The sequence below is a fragment of the Bubalus bubalis genome, chromosome 21 (assembly GCF_019923935.1).
Source record: "Bubalus bubalis isolate 160015118507 breed Murrah chromosome 21, NDDB_SH_1, whole genome shotgun sequence".
Lineage (NCBI taxonomy): Eukaryota > Metazoa > Chordata > Mammalia > Artiodactyla > Bovidae > Bubalus > Bubalus bubalis.
Genome location: NC_059177.1, coordinates 21,092,540 through 21,117,310, shown reverse-complemented (window position 1 = coordinate 21,117,310; position 24,771 = coordinate 21,092,540). Strand labels below are relative to the sequence as shown.

The 24,771-nt window shown below is 44.2% G+C and overlaps 1 protein-coding gene and 1 long non-coding RNA gene across 2 annotated transcripts; both read left to right on the top strand.

Moving 5' to 3' along the window:
- The first annotated feature begins 2,599 nt into the window (after positions 1–2,599).
- On the top strand, positions 2,600–18,487 carry LOC123331016. Its single transcript, XR_006547404.2, has 3 exons — positions 2,600–3,833; positions 5,170–7,207; positions 18,426–18,487. It is a non-coding gene; the product is annotated as an uncharacterized LOC123331016 (long non-coding RNA).
- A 4,507-nt stretch (positions 18,488–22,994) lies between these two features.
- Positions 22,995–23,940, top strand: LOC102414870 (histone H3.3A-like). The gene has a single exon (XM_025272368.3). It carries the CDS (start codon positions 23,085–23,087, stop codon positions 23,493–23,495), a length of 411 nt encoding a protein of 136 aa, XP_025128153.2. The 5' UTR covers positions 22,995–23,084; the 3' UTR covers positions 23,496–23,940.
- Positions 23,941–24,771: the final 831 nt, after the last annotated feature.

Here is a 24,771-nt window from a genome sequence, read left to right as displayed (position 1 = left end):
GGATGCCATGATCTTCGTTTTCTGAATGTTGAGCTTTAAGCCAACTTTTTCACTCTCCACTTTCACTTCTGTCAAGAGGCTTTTTAGTTCCTCTTCACTTTCTGCCATAAGGGTGGTGTCATCTGCATATCTGAGGTTATTGATATTTCTCCCGGCAATCTTGATTCCAGCTTGTGTTTCTTCCAGTTCAGCGTTTCTCATGATGTACTCTGCATATAAGTTAAATAAACAGGGTGACAATATACAGCCTTGGTGTACTCCTTTTCCTATTTGGAACCAGTCTGTTGTTCCATGTCCAGTTCGAACTGTTGTTTCCTGACCTGTGTACAAATTTCTCAAGAGGCAGATCAGGTGGTCTGGTATTCCTGTCTCTTTCAAAATTTTCCACAGTTGATTGTGATCCACAGAGTCAAAGGCTTTGGCATAGTCAATAAAGCAGAAATAGATGTTTTTCTGGAACTCTCTTGCTTTCTCCACGATCCAGTGGATGTTGCCAATTTGATCTCTGGTTCCTCTTCCTTTTCTAAAACCAGCTTGAATATCAGGAAGTTCATGGTTCACATGTTGCTGAAGCCTGGCTTGGAGAATTTTAAGCATTACTCTACTAGCGTGTGAGATGAGTGCAGTTGTGCGGTAGTTTGAGCATTCTTTGGCATTGTCTTTCTTTGGGATTGGAATGAAAACTGACCTTTTCCAGTCCTGTGGCCACTGCTGAGTTTTCCAAATTTGCTGGCAGATTGAGTGCAGCACTTCCACAGCATCATCTGTCAGGATTTGGAATAGCTCACCTGGAATTCTATCACCTCCACTAGCTTTGTTCGTAGTGATGCTTTCTAAGGCCCACTTGACTTCACATTCCAGGATGTCTGGCTCTAGGTCAGTGATCACACCATCGTGATTATCTGGGTCGTGAAGATCTTTTTTGTACAGTTCTTCTGTGTATATTTGCCATCTCTTCTTAATATCTTCTGCTTCTGTTAGGTCCATACCATTTCTGTCCTTTATCGAGCCCATCTTTGCATGAAGTGTTCCTTTGGTATCTCTGATTTTCTTGAGGAGATCCCTAGTCTTTCCCATTCTGTTGTTTTCCTCTATTTCTTTGCATTGATTGCTGAAGAAGGCTTTCTTATCTCTCCTTGCTATTCTTTGGAACTCTGCATTCAGATGTTTATATCTTTCCTTTTCTCCTTTGCTTTTCACTTCTCTTCTTTTCACAGCTATTTGTAAGGCCTCCCCAGACAGCCATTTTGCTTTTTTGCATTTCTTTTCCATGGGGATGGTCTTGATCCCTGTCTCCTGTACAATGTCACGAACCTCATTCCATAGCTCATCAGGCACTCTATCTATCAGATCTAGGCTCTTAAATCTATTTCCCACTTCCTCTGTATAATCATAAGGGATTTGATTTAGGTTATACCTGAATGGTCTAATGGTTTTCCCTAGTTTCTTCAATTTAAGTCTGAAGAATTTGGCAATAAGGAGTTCATGGTCTGAGCCACAGTCAGCTCCTGGTCTTGTTTTTGCTGACTGTATAAAGCTTCTCCATCTTTGGCTGCAAAGAATATAATCAATCTGATTTCGGTGTTGACCATCTGGTGATGTCCATGTATAGAGTCTTCTCTTGTGTTGTTGGAAGAGGGTGTTTGTTATGACCAGTGCATTTTCTTGGCAAAACTCTATTAGTCTTTGCCCTGCTTCATTCCATATTCCAAGGCCAAATTTGCCTGTTACTTCAGGTGTTTCTTGACTTCCTACTTTTGCATTCCAGTCCCCTATAATGAAAAGGACATCTTTTGTGGGTGTTAGTTCTAAAAGGTCTTGTAGGTCTTCATAGAACCGTTCAACTTCAGCTTCTTCAGCGTTACTGGTTGGGGCATAGACTTGGATTACCATGATATTGAATGGTTTGCCTTGGAAACGAACAGAGATCATTCTGTCGTTTTTGAGATTGCATCCAAGTACTGCATTTCGGACTCTTTTGATGACCATGATGGCCACTCCATTTCTTCTGAGGAATTCCTGCCCGCAGTAGTAGATATAATGGTCATCTGAGTTAAATTCACCCATTCCAGTCCATTTGAGTTCGCTGATTCCTAGAATGTTGATGTTCACTCTTGCCATCTCTTGTTTGAACACTTCCAATTTGCCTTGATTCATGGACCTGATATTCCAGGTTCCTATGCAATATTGCTCTTTACAGCATCAGACCTTGCTTCTATCACCAGTCACATCCACAGCTGGGTATTGTTTTTGCTTTGGCTCCATCCCTTCCTTCTTTCTGGAGTTATTTCTCCACTGATCTCCAGTAGCATATTGGGCACCTACTGACCTGGGGAGTTTCTCTTTCAGTATCCTATCATTTTGCCTTTTCATACTGTTCATGGGGTTCTCAAGGCAAGAATACAGAAGTGGTTTGCCATTCCCTTCTCCAGTGGACCACACTCTGTCAGATCTCTCCACCATGACCCGCCCGTCTTGAGTTGCCCCACGAGCATGGCTTAGTTTCATTGAGTTAGACAAGGCTGTGGTCCTAGTGTGATTAGATTGACTAGTTTTCGGTGAGTATGGTTTCAGTGTGTCTGCCCTCTGATGCCCTCTTGCAACACCTACTGTCTTACTTGGGTTTCTCTTACCTTGGGTGTGGGGTATCTCTTCACGACTGCTCCAGCAAAGTGCAGCCAATGCTCCTTACCTTGGACAAGGGGTATCTCCTCACCGCCGCCCTAAACCACTTAGACAGCTGCTTATGCTGCCTTCTTCATAGGGTTCAGGGTTCTAATATGATCTATCTTGGTCCCTTCCCCCCACCAAATGGCCTCAGCCTCAACCACCAGTATTTTTTTTTTAATTTATTTATTTGGCTGTGCCAGGTCTTAGTTGCAGCATGCAGGATCTGGTTCTCTGACCAGAGAGCAAACCCAAGCCCCCTGCACTGGGAGCCGAGAGTCTTAGCCGCTGAACCACCAGGGAAGTTCCTCAACCACCAGTCTTAGTCACCTGTCTCTCCTCAGTAGGAAAGCTTTAAACATCTAAGACATCATTTGATTTATCAACATCGTTGCTTCTGCAATGTGTAAGCCTGGTTTGGGCACAGGGACGAAGGAGATACAGCAGCACAGGACTTCTGTCACTCAAGTGCCCAAGGAAAAAGGACTTCCCTTCAGTTTACAGAAGAGTAAGGTGGCTGTCAGAAATGCATGAAATTAGGACTCAGCCACTTACTAGTGAAATGCAAACCCAAACTACTGTATTACCTGTAAATTCACCAAAAATGACTGATACCAAGGATGATGGGAATGTGAGTGAAGGGGGCATCATTCTCCACTGGTGGGAATGCAAACTTGCAAAACCACTTCGGGGAAGAGTCTGGCCTCACGCGGCAGAGCCGGGTGCACACTCTGGCTCAGCAGCCTGGGCTGCAGCAGGATGTGCAGTGCACACTCTGGTTGCCATGGAGCTGTGCGATGGGGCGGCCCCAGCGTTTCCACTCCTCAGCAGGCCATCTTTAGCAGAAGTCAGCAAACTATGGGACTATAGCCCAAATCCAGCCTGCCATCTGCTGTTGTTTCAAGTTTGCAGCACAGTCATGTTATTTGTTGACATCTGGTCATGGTTGCTTTTATGATACAATGGCGGAGTTGGACAGCTGGGAGAGACAAGGACTATCTGGCTTGTAAAGTTCCATATATTTACTATCTTCCTATTTACAGAAAATCTGCGCCCAACTTCCAGTCTGGAGGATCTCTTGCCTATGGGAATCAGGCGATGGTATGACACTTGGGGCTTCCCTCCTGGCTCAAGTGGTAAAGAACCTGCCTGCCAGTGCAGGAGATGTGAGTTGCATCCCTGGGTTGGGAAGATCCCCAGAGAAAGAAATGGCAACCCACTCCAGTATCTTTCCTGGGAAACCCCATGGACAGAGGAGCCTGGTGGGCTATAGTCCATAGGGTCACAAAAGAGTCAGATAAGACTTGGTGACTAAACAACAGTGAGACTGTTCTCAGCAGTTTTGTGTGCTAACATGGAAAACAACCCAAATGTTTATCAGAAGGAGTCGATTTGTACAATGGAATATTATAGAGCAGAGAAGCAAGTCACAGCAGGTCCATTTATATGCAGTTCAAGGGCAACTCAAGATAAATGTATGCTTAGAAATATAAACACATGTGAGAGCTACAAAGAAAAGTAAGATGATTGTTATAAAAGTTAGTCTGGGGCTCATCCCTGGAGTGGGTGTGCTTGGAGAGGCACATAGGGGTCCTGGCAATGTTCGTTCTTAGCTGCATGAATGCCCACCTTTTATTCTTCGTAAGGTTGGCATATTTTAGATGATATCAGTGTTTATGTCGAATTTCATAATAGATAAACTCATTGTATGTGAAATTGGCTTCCCAAATCTTGAAACACAAGTCATCATCCAGTCTGGCACAGCCTAGAAAAATGGCAAAATATTCATCAAAATAGGAGGACATAAAACAACGTGCATCCTTTGTGGAGAAATCTCCCAAGTATTTTGGGGCTCCTCCCAGCCTCTGAGTTTTGTTCCTCCTGTGCCTTAATCCTTCCTTGTCTTTCCTGGACACATACCAAAACAAGGGGCTGCTGATGGCGAAGCCCAGGTTTTTTTTAGAAAACTTTTGATTTTATATTAGAATATAGCTGATTTACAATGTTGTGTCCATTTCAGGTGTACAGCAAAGTAATTCAGTTATATGTGTAGCCATTCTTTTTCAAATTCTTTTCCCAGTTAGGTTGTACATAATATTGAGCAAAGTTCCCTGTGCTATACAGTAGGTCCTTGTTGGTTATTTTTTTTTTTTTAACTATATGAGGTATGTATGTAATGTATTTTTTTTTAATTGGAGCCAATTGCTTTACAATGTTTGTTAGTTTCCGCAGTACAACGGAGTGAATCAGCTTTCAGTATACACATATTCCCTCCCTCTTGAACCTCTCTCCCCACATCCGATACATCTAGGTCATCACAGAAGAGGGAACTGAGCCCCCTGTGCTGTGCAGCAGGTTCCTGTCCATGTTAAAAACATTAGTGTGTACATGAAAATCCCAAAGTCTCTCTCCCAGCTCCACCCTTCTCCCTAGTAATCATAGGTTCATTCTTTGCCTGTCTATGTTTTGTAAGTTCATTTGTATCATTTTTTTTTTTTTTAGATTCTGTATACAAGTGGTATCATATAATATTTCACTTCCTCTGTCGGACTTACATCACTCAGTATGACAATTTCTAGGTCCATCCGTGTTGTGCAGCCTGGTTTTGAGTGGGTATCCAGGAAGGAAAGCCTGTAGTAGCGTGGCCCCACTTCGACAGTAATGCTTGAAGAAAGTGCAGTTGCATGGCCCACGCAAAGCCAGTGAAACTCACTGGAAGGCTGAATCTCAGAGCATATCTCCGGAACACCTGCTTCAGACTCACCTGGCTGATGGAGGGGTGTGGAGGGGGGAGGCTGGCGGCCAACTGGAGGAACCAAATTTTCATGGCCCCAAGGAAAGAATCCCAAGGCTCAGATTTCAGGCCTGCACCTTGAAAAACCACCCGCTCTGAAAACTGGCCATTTCCCACCAATTTGCTTCTGAAACACCACCCCCTGTGATTCACGTTCTATAAATTGTTGTACATACTGTTTACTTCCACAAGAGACCACTCTTGCTTCACTTTTCCTTATGGTGTCTTAAAAAAATACAGTCTTAGCCACCAGTGGTACAGGGGAAAAAAAAAAATAGTGTTTGGCAGGTTTTAAACACAGTGTGCAAAAGTGTAATTTCAGGGTCCTTGGGAAACATATCAGATTCTTGGCGTGTGCTGCTCATTGACATATGAATGACAGTGACGACAACTGGGCATCTCTGTAGGACCTCCTCTCAGGACCAAACTTTTTCATATATATCATTCAGTTAAGACTCACAGGGGTATGTGTCTTGGGGTTGCTGTTTTCCAGACAGTGAAACTGGGGAAACACCATGAGTCAGAGTCAGGGGATGACACTTCAGAACAAGGGGAAGTAAGAACCGTGGAACCGTGGAAACTTCCACCCCAGGCCTTCCTCAGGGTTCAGGTGGGTGGTTTGACTTTCAGCTTGAATATGAAGTTGGGCAGGTACGTTGTTCTGTGGAAAGCTTGGGTGGCAGGGGGTCTCTCAGTGTCCAGGGAGTTTCCCAGACCACCACTTCCTCCGTTTGTCCCTCTTCACAGTCTCTCACCAACAGTCTTCACTCTGGATGCTAGAAGCTTCTGAGTCCTTGAGCCTCCTGCTTGTTACTGCCTGCCTTGTTTCCATTATCCCACATGGCAGACAGAAGGCAGTATTTGGAATCAATATGTTGGGTTTGATTCTGGCTTCTTATTAGCTGGGCTAGGCAATGGCACCCCACTCCAGTACTCTTGCCTGGAGAATCCCAGGGACGGCGGAGCCTGGTGGGCTGCAGTCTATGGGGTCGCACAGAGTCGGACACAACTCAAGTGATTTAGCAGCAGCAACAGCAGCTATTGTTAGTAAACATCTCTGACCCTTAGTGTCTTCAGATCTGTAAAAGGGGGCTAATTATACCCATCTCATAGGTTCTGGCAGGGATTCAAGCAATTGTGTGTGTAAAGGGCCTGGCATGCTGTGGATGCCTCTGCTTAACAAATCCTTTCCTTTCTTCTGCTCTTGCGTATATCAGCTGTTTCTATGGTTGTATCGCCTGATTCTAAGAGAACTCAGGGAATTCTTATTACTGACTAGTTACATTCAAGTACCACCCAGCAGTCCTTGATGCAGTGGGTCTCCTATTTAAATAAGAACCTGTTGAATTTGGAGATGCCAGGCCAGGCCTCTGTTGGGATGTCCCTCAGGAGAGCATGGCTGGACCATGGGTCCTCCTGTCACCTCCAGCCCTGGTACCTGGCTGAGCCATCCAGGTCACCCTCACCAATATGGGCAGATGTCATCCAATCCACAGCAGGCCTGATTAGCATAAAAGGGCAGAGAAGCTGCAAATTCGCTCTCTGCAGGGTAAAGTCATCCATCTTTCTCTGCCTTGGACCTCAGTGCTGCTGTTTCTTGGGTTTTATAAGTCATCTTCAGGGACGTACACCACTGGCTGCCTTGGTTCTTGGGCCTTAGAACTTGGACTGGCCTTAGAACACCGGCCTCCCGCATCTCTGTCTTGTGGCTGACAGGTCCTGTGATGTCTCAGCTTCCATAACCAGGTGAGGCCAATCCCTCACAGTAAATCTCTTTCTGTGCACCTTAAAAATATCTCCTGGTATGATTCCTAAACATGTTCCTGACTTGGAAGCTACTTTTAGACAGTCATCTTCGGGGGGTCATGAGGTCAGTGGTCAGAGGACCACAGTTTGAGAATAAGTCTAGAAGTCAGCTGCGGGGGTGGGCATCTTTGCTGGTGGGGGGTGGGGCGGGGTGGGCATCTCTGTGGGAGAGCAAGCTTCTCCTGCATCTTAGGCTTCCTTTTAGGGACTGATTAAAATGAGCAAATTTGTCTTTTCTAGCCAACTCCCTGCTGCACTGCCCCGTGAACCCCTGGGGCACTCAGTAGCTGCTGACCAAACACTGGAAATACTATTAATATTAGTATTAAAATTTTGCTGCAGAAAAGCTCGGTTCTCAAACTGGTTCCTGAAGCAACAGCAGCACCTGGGAACTTACACAGAGTGCCAATTCTTGGGCCTCCCCTAGGATTTATGGAATAGGATCTCCTGGGGGTGGGTTCTGCAGCCTGTGCTTTTACACATTGCTGACCAGGGGATTTTTTTCACCAAAACTAACCCAGGCACCACCATGCCTGTGGCTGGTGATTTGTTATGTCAGTGAATATGGAAACACCGCATTTGAATAAATATCAACAACTTTTTTGCACCTAATGCGTTTATTTGAAACGCTGTATGTCTTACTAAAGCATCCAGTGTTTTGTTAGAGGGTGATAGGCTACATAGCAGGCACCTGTGTGCAGGAGAAGGTTATTACAAATATACCATGTTTCACTGTGCTTTCCCAGTCTGTGGAAGAGCAGGCTACACTTACGGGCAGCACTTTTTTTTTTTTTTAAAGTTCTGTGGGCATTATTTCCTCTAGAATATTTTCGTTTATTTTACCTGGTAGTCAACAAAGTGGATCTTCGTGTTGGGGGGAGGGGCTCCTTTAGAAATTAGAAATTTTTTGATGTGTCATTTTTGAAAATTTTATGGTAATAAACGTGTATAATATGTACAAGGTTGTAACAAAAGCATAACAGAGCAAAATGTGAATGATAATGACAATCAAAGTTTCATATAATGAAGGCTTGATCAGTTTTAAGCTCTAACAACTTTGCACAGTGATGTTAATTGTATCACTCTCTAAGAATGTATTGATACATCTCTGGTTAAAAATGTTCAAGTAACAATATGTCTCCAGTCAATGATGAAGCCTCAGGGATTGTGCAGTGAGTGGCAGGTCCCCCTCCTGGGTTGAGGGGCGGCCAGTGGGGCTTCCTCCCAACCCTCTGGGGCAGGTGTTCGAATCCCTCTGCTGGCTGCTGGAGGCATGGGAGTGGGGGCTTATTCTCCACTTGCCTGGATGCACAGGTGCTGAGCATTTGTTAAGCATTTAGTGGGGGTGCTGATCATTTAGTCTCCTGTCGAAGAGGCCGCATCACATAAACCCTTTACTTGCGAGGCAGGTTTGGTGTTTCTATTCATTCATTCTTTTACTGAGTAAATATTCCACAGCTCTTACGTACCAGGTGCTCTTCTGGGTACCCAGGATATGCTGATAAGAATGTGCCTTTGCAGAAATAAGCCAATTTACACTATAGAGTTAGTGCATGGTAGGAGCTTTAAGGGTAGGCTAAGAGGATAGAATTTTGGGTGGGGGAGGTAAGAACTGTGCGTTGCTGCCCTCTTAATCCTTGTTCTGGGAAGGACCCCTTGATTTTCATTGCTACGCATTTTAAAAGATTCCACTTTCTTCACCCCCAGTTTGGGGGTTGGGTGGGCACATGACCAAAGTCTGGCCAATCAGAGCATTCATCTTCCTGTCCTGCCCCCACAGCAGTGACGGCTTCAGCAACGGGTTCCAAGCTGCCCTAAGGAGACGGAGTCTTGAGGCTTTCCCTAGAAACTAGTGCAGAGAGAAAGAAATGTAAAAACCACTTTTAATAATGACTGAAGTTCCTGAGCTGTGAGGATTTTAGGCTTGGGGTTTTCAGAGGCTGCCACACAGGATGAGCTATCCTGAGAAAAAAAGCCCACACAGAGGAAGTGGAGCTAAGAGGCAGCAAGTATCCTGATCATGTCGTTTGAGCCTGATCATTGTCGTTAGATCCCGCCATGCCCGAAGCATTTACCCCTAGACTTTTCAGTTTGACGAGCCAGTTACTTACTTATTCAGCTAGAGCCTCTTCCAGTCCCTTAAGTCATAATATCAAACTTGGGAGACAGGGTTCAAATCCTGGCTCTGTCACTTTCTTGCAGGCTGGTTCAGTCTCGACTTCTTCTGGTACAAGGACTGGTGGAAGTAATTCAACGAGCGCAGTGAATTTACCGGGCAGCTGCCACAGCCCTTGGCCCATAGTAGGATCTCAGGGCAGGCTGGATTGCAGAGAATAATTAGCTGTTAGGCTGATTTCTTTTTACCTTAGCTTAACTGTGTTCATATTTTGCATTTCTGAACACGTGACTGCATTCCCAGTGGCCGGGTGAGTGGCTATGCTGTTTTTCATCTCTGTTCTGACAGTCCAGATGCTACAGTGCAGTCCTTCTCTCTTCCCCGCCTCTCCCCACCCGAAGACGCACAAGGAGACACATTCTTCTTTTTCTCAATGAAATACAATTATGTGGAATTCATGGCATTGATGATATTCATTGTCTCAAATTACACTGTTTCCTGGTGCTGGGTTGAGAACTGTATAATAACGTCCGGATAAGGACGTTTTCTTTCTAACCCAAATTGTATGCAGATAGATGACACTTCTAAGGGCAATAATTTATCTTTTTCTCAGAATTATGAAAAAATCAGTCATTCTGAGGCTAATCTACATTGCATATGTTCTTCACACATCCATCAGTTTCAAAATAGATTTCAATGAGGAAAGAAGTAAAAGTCTCTCAGCCCAGACATCAAGATGATTTGATTTTAATAATATGCAAAGCATGGGTGAGGGAGGTGGGGGAGAAGAATCACCAGGCTTGTCCAAGTGTAAATAAGCTGCTAACAAGAGGAGGCTGGAAGCATTGACTTCTGCTGTGGGGGTGCTGGAAGAGCAGTCTGGACTGACCAGTCCTTAGACTGGAATCTGCCAGAGCCACAGAAGAGGCCATTTGGAACCCATAGGTACCATAGTTGGCTTCCCAGGTAGCTCAGTGGTAAAGAATCCACATGCAATGTAGAAGATGCAGGTTCAATCCCCAGGTCAGGAAGATCCCCTGGAGAAGGAACCGGCAACCCACTCCAGTATTCTTGCCTGGTAAATCCCATGGACAGGAGCCTGGAGGTCTGCAGAGTCAGACATGAATTAGCAAGTAAACATCATCACCACCATAGTTAGCATCCATCTAGGGTAGCATTCTTCAACTTTTTTTTTTTTTTTTTCATTATTGCCCCCCCCCCCCTCCCCCCAACCAAGGAAAATCCCATGGACAGAGAAGCCTGGCCCGGCTATAGTCCATAGGGTCACAAAGAGTAAGACAGGACTGAGCACACATATGCACACACGGTGCCTCTTAGACATTTTCCCCTAATCCTCTCCAACCCCCCACAATAAAATTTTAATGCCACAGATAGACTAGATACCTATTTATGTACTGTAGATATAGTTGTGTTTTATGCATAAAAATAAGATTTTTTTTTTGCCTCCAGGAACCATTTTGCCCTGTTGGTGGTTTTGTTTCCATGAAGTATTCATGATATCTAGTGCTTATTATGTAGATAGCAGCCTCTTTTCTGAGGGCCTCCTTCTATTAGCTAATTCCTACCACCTGAGGGCAATTATCTGAAAAAGGGCAGCTGTGCACCTCTAGCAGCCAACACTTTCAGGGGTGAGGTGGTGGGGAGGGGCAGGGCCGCAGGGAAGGGGGGCCCTCCCAGGGAGCGGAGAGCTGGGCTGGGCGGGTGCCGGAGTGTCTCCTGCTATCACCTTGCTGAGTATGTGTTGCTTGGGTTCTTTTCAGAAGTTTAAAAAAGTCCTTCCTGGGGATTTTCCTGGTGGTCTAGTGGTTAGGACTCTGTGCTGTCACTGCCAAGACCCTGGGTTCGATCCCTCATAGAGGAACTAAGATCCCAGAAGTCTGGGCGTGGCTGAAACCGAAGTCTTGGAGGCTTTCCTGGAGAAGTACTGCTTGAATTGAGTTTTAAAGGATGCACAAGGGTGAATATGGCAGAGAGCGAGGGGGAAGGTGAGGGAGGGCAAGGAATGGGAAAGGAAGAATGTACAAAAGCTCTGGGGCAGGCAGGAGCATAGAGTTTTAAGGGACAAAGACAGATCAGATTGGCTGAAACCCAGATGAAAAGGGCCTCAGCATGAGATTTTGGCTGGGAAAGTAGGACACGGCAAACCACACATTGGCCACATCAGCGGGCCAATCTGATGATTGTACTTCATTTGGAAAGCATTGAGAAGCCATGGACAGATATTTTTTAGTTCAATTTTTATTTTTATTAGTGCTCACCATCCGCAGTCAGCAAGGAGATTAATTAAGCTGTTGTGGCAGGGAGGAAACCAATTCTGACTACGTAGGAACAGTTTCTTTGACTTGCTTTTCGTTGCTTTTGTTATTGTAATCATACAGAATGGTTTGCCTCAGAGAATCCTGCCCCTCTGCCTGACTGTACACTAGAGTGCCTTTGTTCAGAACCCTGTCCACCTGTGGATGGCAGGAAGGGAGAAATGAACACATCTCCTGCCTGAGGCTTGCCATTCTAGGAGATGTTTACAAGACTGATGGCCTTTTTACCCTGCTTTCTCTCAACCCCCCCATCCCTCCCCCGTCTCTGATCTGTGAAAGAATCTGGCATCCAGATTCCGATGATTATTTTCAGACACTAGCCTGCCATCTTCTTGGTCAGCTGGCTTTCTGAATAAAGTCATTTTCCTTACCTCAACACCTCTTCTCTAAGAGTCATTGGCCTGTTGTACAGCAAGCAGAGCGAGCTTGAACTCAGTAAAAAGGCCATAGTGTCTATTTTGGGTAGGAACAGCCAAAATAGTTTGCATTAGAGGAGGAGAGGGCTGGCAGAGAGATGGAGAGAAGTAGACGGATTTGGGAGGTCTGTAAAACTGAGGGCTGGAGAAATTAAATCATTAGACCACACTCACACTGTGGCTACTTAAATTTATATTAATAAATTTTAATGTATTTTTTCCCTCAGTGGCATTAGCCACACAATGAGTGCTCCATAAGCACGTGGGGGTATCTTATTTGATAGGCAGATTATAGAACATCATTGCCACAGAAAGTGTTGCTGGAAAGCACTCATCTAGCATCCAGGTCAAGAGCTTCCCTGGTAGCTCAGGTGATAAAGAAGCTGCTTGCAGTGCAAGGGACCCAGGTTCGATCCCTGGGTCAGGAAGATCTCTTGGAGGGGAAAATGGCAACCCACTCCAGTACTCTTGCCTGGAGAATCCCATGTACAGAGGAACCTGGTGGGCTACAGTCCATGGGTCACAAAGAGTTGGACACGACTGGGCGACAGCATGCACACCGCACGAGTGAGGAAGCACGCATACAACGTCCAGGCCTCCTGAAGTTCCTTGCCTAAAGCACGGCCAGTTTGTTGCTCATTCTGGAGACTGAGTGCTCAGGGGCTGAGGTTCACAATTCTAGGCTGTTCTTGACCTGCAGGTGCCCCTAAAACAGAGCAGAGCCAAGCACAGATCCTATTTCATGCACAACCAGTGCTGAGGGGTTTGCCCAGCTTCTGAATATTTTGGCATGCAGCATACATGTCTCATGGCTTGAACTTCCCATTTCTGAATTAGATAAAAGATGTCAGAAGAATAATAGAGTTACTTTCGGTGAGTACATATTATCTGTAATGAAATGAAGTGGGATTGCCAGCAACTTCAACTCAATCTTCCATCTCAGAGGTTTATTAACTCTAATCCCACTAGAATCAGGAGCAGAATCTGGGAGTGTACTAAAAGGGACTCAATTTGCACATTTTTTTCTTTCCTTGAGTGTTGGTGGTGTAAAAAGAATGATATTTAAAAAAAAAACAAGCATTTGTTTACGTTTTCCCTTCTCGTTTATGACTGACTTTTTTTTTTAATTTAATTTTATTTTATTTTTAAACTTTACATAATTGTATTAGTTTTGCCAAATATCAAAATGAATCCACCACAGGTATACATGTGTTCCCCATCCTGAACCCTCCTCCCTCCTCCCTCCCCATTCCATCCCTCTGGGTCGTCCCAGTGCACCAGCCCCACGCATCCAGTATCGTGCATCGAACCTGGACTGGCAACTCGTTTCATACATGATATTTTACATGTTTCAATGCCATTCTCCCAAATCTTCCCACCCTCTCCCTCTCTCACAGAGTCCATAAGACTGTTCTATACATCAGTGTCTCTTTTGCTGTATGACTGACTTTTGTGGTGATTTTTTTGGTAGTAATCCTGTTTTAAAATAGACGCAGGATAGCAAATCAATGGTCTATGTCTTTGTTCTCCCATCCCTTTCAGACATCATTAATCTACCCCAGAATTCTTTCCCTGTGATTCCAACAGACCCAGCAGGGGAGAGAATAGATCAGAAACTCAAAAAATGTAGTTGCTGTCCTTAGATTGTTGCTGTTGGTTAGTTGCTAAATTGTGTCCGACCCCTTTGCAACCCTATGGACGACAGCTCACCGGGCTCCTATGTCCATGGGGTTTTCCTGGGAAGAATACTGGAGTGGGTTGCCACTTCCTTCTGGAGATCTTCCCAACCCAGGGATTGAACTTGAGTCTCCTGCATTGGCAGGCTGATTCTTTAGCACTGAGCCACCAGGGAAGATTAGGGACAGGTATTTTATCTGAGAGGGAGGAAGATCAATACTCAGTTCTCAGAACAGTGGTAGAGCTGTTTACTTCTGTGAAAGAGGGGAACAGTCTTGCTATTTTGGGAGCTGTTAAGGAGAAATGGTTTATCCCAGTCCATCTGGCAGGGGTTAAATGATGGTAGTCAATCCTAAAGGAAATCAACCTAGAATATTCATTGGTAAAACTATTGGTAGTGTGTTACTATACATATTAGGAAGAAGCTTGTGCTTTATATCCCCCCAAAAGGCCCCAGAGAGCAGTGCCTGGGTAGCACCACAGCCTCACAATTTATTCCCAGGGGAAAACAGTAAAAGGCATCAGGTTACCCTTTGTGCCTGCAAGAATTGCTGTTCGGGGTCAGCAAGCCCTGGGGTCTGTTGATGTTCAGACCATTGAGGAAACCATACTCTCCCCATGGAGCAGGGCATATCCAGATATACCTTCACAGGGCTTCTGGCAGCCAACACAAGACAGTAAAGCCATTATTGCTGCTTGCTGATTCTTTCTGTCCTGCAGTTCTGTCTGGGAGTGATCCCATGGGCTTGAAGTACTGTTTGGACCAGAGAGGAAAGCAGCCCAAATCTGGTGATTTTAGGACAATGTGCTTGGCCTGGCTGATGACACCCTGTTCTCCAGGCTTTGACAGAATTTGTTGGCTCTCATCATGTTCATAGGTCACTTGGTATTCTGTTCCCTTGCTCCGGGCCCTCTGATGTGTAATAAATTGCTGTTACTCATAGTGATTTATACCCATGGATTCTGTGGGTCAGGAAAGCAGACAAGGTATAGTCCCCTTTCTATGGCACGTTGGTGTTCCAGGATGTTGGAATCTCAGTTGGGAATAATCAAAGGCTGGTGGTGATGGAACTGCAGGGGATGGACTCTGCTGAAGGCTTATTCCTCCACATGTGTGGTGCCTGGAACTGGTGTGGCTTCCTCAAAGCATGGGAGCCTCGGGGTCATTAGACCTGGGGCAGAAGCACCCTCGCCTGTGATGACCCAGCCTCCAAAGCCATCAGCATCAATTCTGCTCTGTGGTTGAAGAATCTGCAAGCCTTCCTGGTTTCCAGGTTGGAGAGTCACAGGTTGTCTTTGACAAATGTACTTCTTCATCTCTCTTAGAAGTCCAGTGGCAGAGGGCCAGGCTAAAAGAGGGGTGACAGCTTCCAGTGTATGAATTGGACAGGTGTCCATGTTACCTGTTGGTGCTCTGAATTTCCTGAAGTTGTGTGGTGTCTTAGTCTTTGGGGGTTGCTATCACAAATTACCACAGTTGGATTGCATATAAACAACAGAAACTTATTTCTCACAGGTCTGGCAGCTGGAAATCTGAGATCAGGTACCAGCGTGGTTGGGTTCTGGTGGGAGTTCTCTTCCTGGTCCATAGGTGGTGTCTTCTCACTGCATTCACACATGGTGGAAGCAGTAAGGGGCCTCTCTGAGTTCTCTTATAAGGGTACTAATCCCATTCACGAAGGTCGCACTCATGTCCTAACTGACAACCAAAGACTCCACCTCCTAATACCATTGCCTTCAGAGTTAGGATCTCAACACATGAGTTTTGGTAGGAAACAAACATTCAGACAATAGCAGTTTGGGATTCAACTCCAGTGCATCCGTCTCCCTGAGTATCAGCCACGAAGCCATTCACTGCTTGCTGTGAATATCTTGTCTTCAGTATGTGGCAGAGGACCCTTGATTTCCCAATGTTGGGCCATCAGAGTCACCTGGAAAGTTTGTTTAAAACACAGGTTCATGGATCCCACCCCTCCAAGAGGTGCAGGAAGCCTAGAGTGAGAAGGAATGATGTATAGGAATTGAATGAACAGTAAGTGTTCATGTTTAATTCTCTCTTATAAAAGGAAACCATAACACAATCAGACTTATGAACTGTGCTTTGAATGACTGAATGTGTGTGTGATACGTGTATGCAAATCACACACACACACACACACACACACACATAATAGGCAGCACGGTGTGTAAAGTGAACCTTGGTTCATTGATATTTTATAAAGATTTTTCCTTTATTAATTTATATTGGTGCTACTGCTAATAAATCATCTGCCTTGAGCAAATGTGAAGTCATAGAGATCAGCCTGCAATGAGCTGAGCTCAGAAATGTCTGTAAGGGAAACTGAGGGAAACAAAGATTTTATTTTCTGGTATCAAAGCCCAGCTATGCTTTTCAGAGTGAAGATGTCTTCTTTTCTTCATAATCTAATTAAACTACTTCTGTACTGACATTAGGCATAGAGGGCTTCAGAATTCTTCCAAAAGTAATAATAAAAATTTACAAAGAAATCACAAGGTGGGAGAAAAGCGGTATTTGATCCTTTGAGTTCAGAGTTCATGAGGTTAAAAATTCTTTAGGGTAGTCTCTCCAAAAAGACCAATTAAAAAACAACAGAATTACCCAAGACAGGTTACTAAAAAAAAAAAAAAAATCAACACTGAATATAGTAAAAACCATTGAATCGTATACTTAAAATGGATGAATTGTGTGGTATGTGAATTAAATCTTGATAAAGCTTTTATAAATACATTTTAAAAAATCAGAAAAACCAAATTCCACATGCACTAAGCTTTCTGTAAGAATCAGGTCATTTTCACTGGAAATTGACAGTTTGATGATAACCCTTCAGGCAATTTATTTTCTAAGTATGACCTTGTTGAAGAATTTATAATTGAAGTGATAAAAATTTTTAAAAAAATGCAACGACACGGTGGTACTGTTTAAAATACTGAAAGAGTAGATTTTTAGAAAACATTGACGGCAGAGATGTCAGATTATTCATTATCTTTTTTCTTTTTTTCTTTTTTCTTTTGTTATCTACATTACCTGTTCTCTACATTTCTTTTGTTACCTACATTTATTACCTGCTGCCCACTTGGGGAGCTACAGATGAAAAATACTGGCTATTTGACTACTGTTAATTTTGCATAAGTCTCATTTGCTGAAATCTGTAATTTGAACATGGCTGTTCTTTGAAGTGCTCTGGTCTCCGAGTTCAATCAATTTCTCAATCATGTAACAACAGCAGGAACCACTGAAAAAGAGACAGGGGCTACAGAGAACTACATGTGTTCCTTTTCACAGGGTACAAAATATGAAATTCGATGTCTCCTTCACAAAACCTCGTTTAAAACACTGCACATCTGACTGCCTTGTGGGAGGGACATGAAATGTATTTTTAAACGAGACAAAAGAAAGTCAGAAACGATCATTGTTAGATGAACACCAGAAAAAAGAAATCAGCACCTGATGAAAGGCAAATTATACTGTTCACATTGATTGCTTTTTCTCCCTTTTAAAAAATGATTTATTATCCTTTGATATCACAATCAGTTAGCTAGTTTGCCACAGCATAAATATTTGATCTTGGTCTAGTGCTTTTCATCACTGCTTTTTGCTGTATCCAGACATCTTTGCTTTTGCCTCCATCTTTCCCTGATTAAAGTGAGGAGGCAAACATGAGGTGTGTGAAGAGAAAGGAAACCATTGACCTGTAAATTATCAAAGTGAAGGGAAGCCTCAGGGATGTAAAAATTACCAACAGGGAGAAACTCCAGATCCTGTTATTTCCCAGGTGCTATATTTGGTGTGTCCTTTTTTGGGTTTTGTGTCTATCTGCTGGAGAAAATCAGGATATTAGGGCATTTGTTTATCTCTAAGTTGCAGTCTTTTACACTTTTAGTTCTGATTAAAGTGAGGTGTATCGGGGATGGCGGGGTGGGGTGGCAGGGCTGGATTTACGATGGTCATTGTGTATGTGAAAAGTGACGTCCAGCTGGACAAGAGAGAAGATGTAGACCTAGAGAAAACTGTGGACACAGTGGGGGAAGGAGAGTGTGGGATGAATGAAGAGAGTAGCGTGGAAACCTACACACTACCATATGTAAAACAGCCAGTGGGAATTTGCTGAATGAGGGACGTAGCTCAAACTGGTGCTTTGTGGTGACCTGGAGGGGTGAGATGGGGTGGGAGGTGGGAGTGGACTTCAAGAGGGTGGGGACATATGTCTACCTATGGCTGATTGATGTTGATATATGGCAGAAACCAATACAAAATTGTAAAGCAATTATCCTCCAATGAAAAAAAAAAAAAAACTTGGGTCCAAATAGTGTGGCTGGGACAGAGCATACACTTAGTGGCTTTGTGGGACCATCGGCACTGCATATTGTCCCCAAAAGGGTGCTACTGTGAGAACCTGGCAGCCAATAGTCCCACCCACCTGGGCGTGAGATGAGGGGTCTGGTAAGGGGAGCTGGATGGTGTACTGGAACCTCCAGTGCACCCAATGACATGAGTTCTGTATTTTGGGGTCAACAAATCTAGTCCAGCTTCCATAAGAGAAAGACTTTTGTATCCCTGATGTGGGTATCTCTTGCATTCTTCTTTTCTCCAGGTTCAGTTCAGTCACTCAGTCATGTCCGACTCTGTGACCCCATGGACTGCAGCATGCCAGGCTTCCCTGTCCATCACCAACTCCTGGAGCTTGCTCAAACTCATGTCCATTGAGTCCGTGATGCCATCCAACCACCTCATCTTCTTTTGGCTTCTTCTCCTCCTGCTTTCAATCTTTCCCAGCATCGAGGTCTTTTCAAATGAGTCAGTTTTTTGCATCAGGTGGTCAAAGTATTGGAATTTCAGCTTCAGCATCAGTCCTTCCAATGAACACTCAAGACTTACTTCCTTTAGGATGGACTGGTTGGATCTCCTTGCTGTTCAAGCAACTCTCAAGAGTCTTCTTCAACACCACAGTTCAAAAGCATCAATTCTTTGGCACTCAGCTTTCTTTCTAGCCCAACTCTCACATCCATACATGACTACTGGAAAAACCATAGCTTTGACTAGACAGACCTTTGTCAGCAAAGTAATGTCTCTGCTTTTTAAAATGCTATCTAGGTTGGTCATAACTTTTCTTCCAAGGAGCAAGCATCTTTTAATTTCATGACTGCAGTCGCATCTGCACTGATTTTGGAGCCCCCCAAAATAAAGTCTGTCATTGTTTCCATTGTTTCCCCTTCTATTTTCCATGAAGTGGTGGGACCAGATGCCTTGATTTTAGTTTTCTGAATGTTGAGTTTTAAGCCAACTTTTTCACTCCCCTCTTTCACTTTCATCAAGAGGCTCTTTAGTTCTTCTTCACTTTCTGCCATAAGGGTGGTGTCATCTGCATATCTGAGGTTATTGGTATTTCTCCCGGCAATCTTGATCCCAGCTTGTGCTTCATCCAGCCCAGAGTTTCTCATGATGTACTCTGCATAGAAGTTAAATAAGCAAGGTGACAGTATACAGCCTTGACATACCCCTTTCCCGATTTGGAATCAGTCTGTTGTTTCATGTCCAGTTCTAACTGTTGCTTCTTGACCTGCATACAGATTTCTCAGGAGGCAGGTCAGGTGGTCTGTATTCCCATCTCTTTAAGAATTTTCCACAGTTTGTTGTGATCCACACAGTCAAAGGCTTTGGCAGAAGACATTAAGAAGAGGTGGCAAGAATACACAGAAGAACTGTACAAAAAAGATCTTCATGACCCAGATAACCACAATGGTATGATCACTTACCTAGAGCCAGACATCCTGGAATGTGAAGTCAAGTGGGCTTTAGGAAGCATCACTACAAATAAAGCTAGTGGAGGTGATGGAATTCCAGTTGAGCTCTTTCAAATCCTAAAAGAGGATGCTGTTAAAAGTGCTGCATTCAATATGCCAGCAAATTTGGAAAACTCAGCAGTGACCACAGGACTGGAGAAGGTCAGTTTTCATTCCAATTCCAAAGAAAGGCAATGCCAAAGAATGTTCAAACTACCACACAATTGCACTCACCTCACATGCTAGCAAAATAATGCTCAAAATTTTCCAAGCCAGGCTTCACTAGTACGTGAACCATGAACTTCCAGATGTTCAAGCTGGATTTAGAAAAGGCAGAAGAACCACAGATCAAATTGCCAAAATCTGTTGGATCATTGAAAAAGTGAGAGAGTTCCAGAAAAACATCTTCTTCTCCAGGTTAACCTAGTTTTAATTCAATGCTCATATGACATGGTTGGAAGTTCCACCATATCCCTCACCTCTGCAGTCCCTATTTCCAGGTTGAAATCTTGGCTTCTGCTTGGGTCTGTGTGGGACATGGTGCAGAGGGAGAAGGGGAGAAGTTAGGGAGGGGGTGTCACCTCCTTTTGTTCATCCACATAGCAGGGAGTACAGTGCTTCCTCTTGGGGGTGTTGGGAGGAGACCATGAATGGTGCTTGTGGAAGGCTTAGCATGGTATCTGGCACAAAACTATCACTTGGAACATGATGTCTATCATTACTTCTCTCTAAGAAAATTATTTGAAATCAATCATGGTGGCCTCTGGCCTTCCCCCTGGCCCGGAAGCCTCATCTTTCTGTTCTTACTAGTCTGGTCCATGCCTTGCTCTGGACCAGAGTTTCCAAAACCAGGCTGTGCATCAGAGCTAGATGCTGATGTGAAACAACATTAGTCAGTGCTGCCACTTGCCTCGGGTGATGGACTTGAGCTCTTGGAGCCTCAGTTATCTCCTCGAGAGAAAAATGTGCCTTTCTTTCTGAGTTTTGGGGTCACATGCAGTGACATGTCTGGGGCTGGCATATAGCAACTCAGAACACAGTAAAAGATTACTACCATTTTCCCATCTGAGATCCTCCTTCTCCCTTAATCCCATCCATTGCTTTTTTTTTTTTAAACAAATATTTATTTGACAGTACTGGGTCTTAATTGTGCCATGTGGGACCTTCAGTCTTTGTGACAGCATGTGGGATCTTTGCTTGTGGCATATAGGGTCTAGTTTCCTGACCAAGGAACAAACTGACCCCCCTTCATTGGCAGCGTGGAGTCTTAGCCACTGGACCACTAGGGAAGTCCTGTTGTTGCTTGATAAATTCTCATTTGTCTCAAATCTCCATTCACACGTTGCCTTCTCAAGAAGACCTTCTGGGATCACTGTATCTGAAAGACACCTTCCAGTTACTCACACCACCCTTTTGGCTGTAGTGTCTTCTTCATGGTGGGTGCATAGTAACTGTTTATCTCCCTATTGCCTTCTGCATCTACCACATGGACACACTCAATATATAGTCACTGAATAAAGACATTGTAATTGTCATCACTGTCACACAGAAAGCTAAAACAGGATTCAAGTGAGTTTTTCATCCCTAGAATTTTCTTTTTTTTATAATCAACATGATATTTTAAGGACCAAATAGCACAATGTGTCAAAACCTTTCACAAACTATGAGATTCTTTTTTTCTCTTTTTTTATACTTTTAATTTATTTTTTTAATTTAAAGTTATTTATTTTAATTGGAGGCTAATTATAATATTGTATTGGTTTTGCCATACACCAACATGAATCCGCCATGGGTGTACATGTGCTCCCCATCCTGAACCCCACACCCACCTCCCTCCCCGTACCATCCCTCTGGGTCATCCCAGTGCACCAGCCCCGAATTTTCAAACACAGAATGCTCACACTTGTACCACTTTAAGTAAACTCCCAAGGGCCACAATCTCTGTTTCTATGGCTACAGGACTGAATCCATGCTCATGAAACTGGGTCTACTACACACGGCCTTCTGCATGTAAGTTGTTTAGTCATTAAGTTTTGTCTGACTCTTCAGTGACCCAGTGGACTGTAGCCCACCAGCCTCCTCTGTCCATGGGATTCTCCAGGCAAGAATACTGGAGTGGTTTGCCACATCCTCCTCCAGGGGATCGTCCCAACCCAGGGACTGAACCTGCATCTCCTGCACTGCAGGCAGATTCTTTACCACTGAGCCACCAGGACAGCCCCGTGCATGTAAGTAGGATTCTGAGATTCTATTTGCACAGTCTAAGGTGCCTCTCCTCCCGGAACACTGTCTCTGAGTTTCTCCTTATGTTTTTCACCGCTTTACCAGCTTTCCTGCTAAACACAGCTCAGGTTTGTTCAGCCAGTATCATGTGCCAACCGCCTGTGCGATGCTTTATAGGGGTTATCTTCCAAATCATCACAATCCTCCTCTGTGACCGAAAGTTGAGTTTTTGTAATTTAGAGAATTCCCAATTACAGTTGATTCCAATAGCATTAGGCTCTGACCTAATGTGTGTCAACTACAAAGATGCCCAATGTAAGAGCTGTGAGTTCAGTTTTATTTAGGGCAAAATGAACACTGCAGCCTGGGAGACAGCACCTCAGATAGCTCCAATAAACTGCTCCAAAGAGGTAGTGGCAAAGGTCAGTATATGGGCATTTACTGTATGACTCAGGGAACTCAAACAGGGGCTCTGTGACTATGAAGAAGGGTGGGAGGGGGAGGGAGATGGGAGGGAGGTTCAAGACGGAGGGGACATGGGTGTACCTATGGCTGATTCTTGTTGATGTATGATAGACAACCGCAAGATACTATAAAGCAATTATCCTTCAATTAAAAGAAAAATAGAATTTGGCGAGGGTGGAGTTCATTGCAATCAAGCTTTTACTTTACAAAAGTTTTTCTGCTAGTCATGGGGAGCTGATGTTACCAGAAAGGGATTTAGTGCTTTTCCAGTTATGAAGAGATGCAAGGATTGGGATCATGAAATCAGTTCCTGGAAACATTTAACTCTCTATGGACCTCTTCCATCAGTTTCCCTGGAGCAGAGTTGCCCCACTCTCTACCTGAATTCCCCTCAGTGGGTGTTGAAGGTCAGCAGCTGCAGCAGCCTAGGGTTCGGTTCCCTCAGAGGCAGATGGCAAATGCCCTTGTTGTTGCTCAGTTGCTGGCAAATGCTCTTGGCAAGTGCCAATTTGTAGCTGACACGTGGATCTTGAACAGGGAGAGCAGGTAGCCAGGAGAAAACAAATACAGCCAAGAATAGAAATGCAGGGTAAATTGGCAGTGGGAATAAAACTGATCAGACACGAATCAAGACAGCCTAAGTTGCCATCCCCAGATTGAGGAAGCTCAGTCTGCTTTAGGAAACCATGCTTCTCGCCATCGCTCTCCAACGCCAGCGCTGCCTCTAGCTCGCCGAGCTCCAGCCGAAGGAGAAGGGGGGTAAGTAAGGAGGTCTCTATACCATGGCTCGTACAAAGCAGACTGCCCGCAAATCGACCGGTGGTAAAGCACCGAGGAAGCAACTCGCTACAAAAGCCGCTCGCAAGAGTGCGCCCTCTACTGGAGGGGTGAATAAACCTCATCGTTACAGGCCTGGTACTGGGGCACTCCGTGAAATTAGACGTTATCAGAAGTCCACCGAACTTCTGATTTGCAAACTTCCCTTCCAGCGTCTGGTGCGGGAAATTGCTCAGGACTTCAAAACAGATCTGCGCTTCCAGAGTGCAGCTATTGCTGCTTTGCGGGAGGCAAGGGAGGCCTATCTGGTTGGCCTTTTTGAAGACACCAACCTGTGTGCTATCCATGCCAAACGTGTAACAATTATGCCAAAAGACATCCAGCTAGCACGCCGCATACGTGGAGAACGTGCATAAGAATCCACTATGATGGGAAACATTTCATTCTTTAAAAAAAAAAAAAAAATTCTCTTCTTCCTGTTATTGGTAGTTCTGAACGTTAGATGTTTTTTTTTTCCATGGGGTCAAAAGGTACCTAAGTATATGATTGCAAGTGGAAAATAGGGGACAGAAATCAGGTATTGGCAGTTTTTCCATTTTCATTTGTGTGTGAATTTTTAATATAAATGTGGGGACATAAAGCATTAATGAAAGTCAAAATGTTTCAGTGAACAAGTTTCAGCAGTTTAACTTTATAACAATTATAAACAAACCTGTTAAATTTTTCTGGACAATGCCAGCATTTGGATTTTTTTAAAACAAGTAAATTTCTTATTGACTGCAACTAAGTGGTGTTTGTAGCATTTTTATCATACAGTAGATTCCACCCACTCACTATACTTTTCTAACTGAGTTGCCCTACGTGCAAGTGCATGTTTTTCATGTTGTCTGTCTTCTGTGCTGTTCCTGTAAGTTTGCTATTAAAATACATTAAACTATACCTGCTCTGGGTCTTTAAAAAAAAAAAAAAAAAAAAAGGAAACCATGCTTCTCAGGAGCAGGGCTGAGGACAAGTCGCCAGTCCTGACAGTGGACACACAAAGGCATCCTCCCCAAGCTCCACAAGACATGAAGATCTCACGGCACCCTGCTACAGTCAGGTCCCGAAGCCCTGGTCAGTCCCAGAATTGTGGTGAAATGCGGGTATGAAAGTAGAGAAGGCAGATAAAGGGAATGAACACATTGTGCCTGGGGTCAGGTGGGATGGGAGTATACACACTCAATAGTAAAGTCATCCATGGCTACAAACCATATTTTCAAAGGCATGCTTGCCAGCGCTGTTCTTTGAAAAAGGGTACAGAAACCTCTCAAATGTCAAGAGATAGGGTTTCTGCCAAGGCAACAGAATGCTGAGAACTGCAAGTAAAGATTCTTCTAACAAAAAGGTGCTAAATTCTGGAGAAGGGTTTAATTATACCTGAGGTATTTCTGACTTGGTGCATGTGCGTGGGAAGCTTTGCCTCTCTCTCTATTGCTGTTATTATCTCATGGGTCTATGGTTTAATTTTTCCCACCATGGGGCTCCTTAGTCATCTTTCCAATCCCCCAGTTCCCTCTAGGAGGCAGTTGCTGCAAGGCACTGGACTGCTAATAAAAGGTGCCCTCCCCTGAGTCTCTGACTATTAGCTATCAAGTTCCTGGCCGTGGCTAATCATCAGGTTTAATCATACATTAATCATTTACCAGAGTGGCA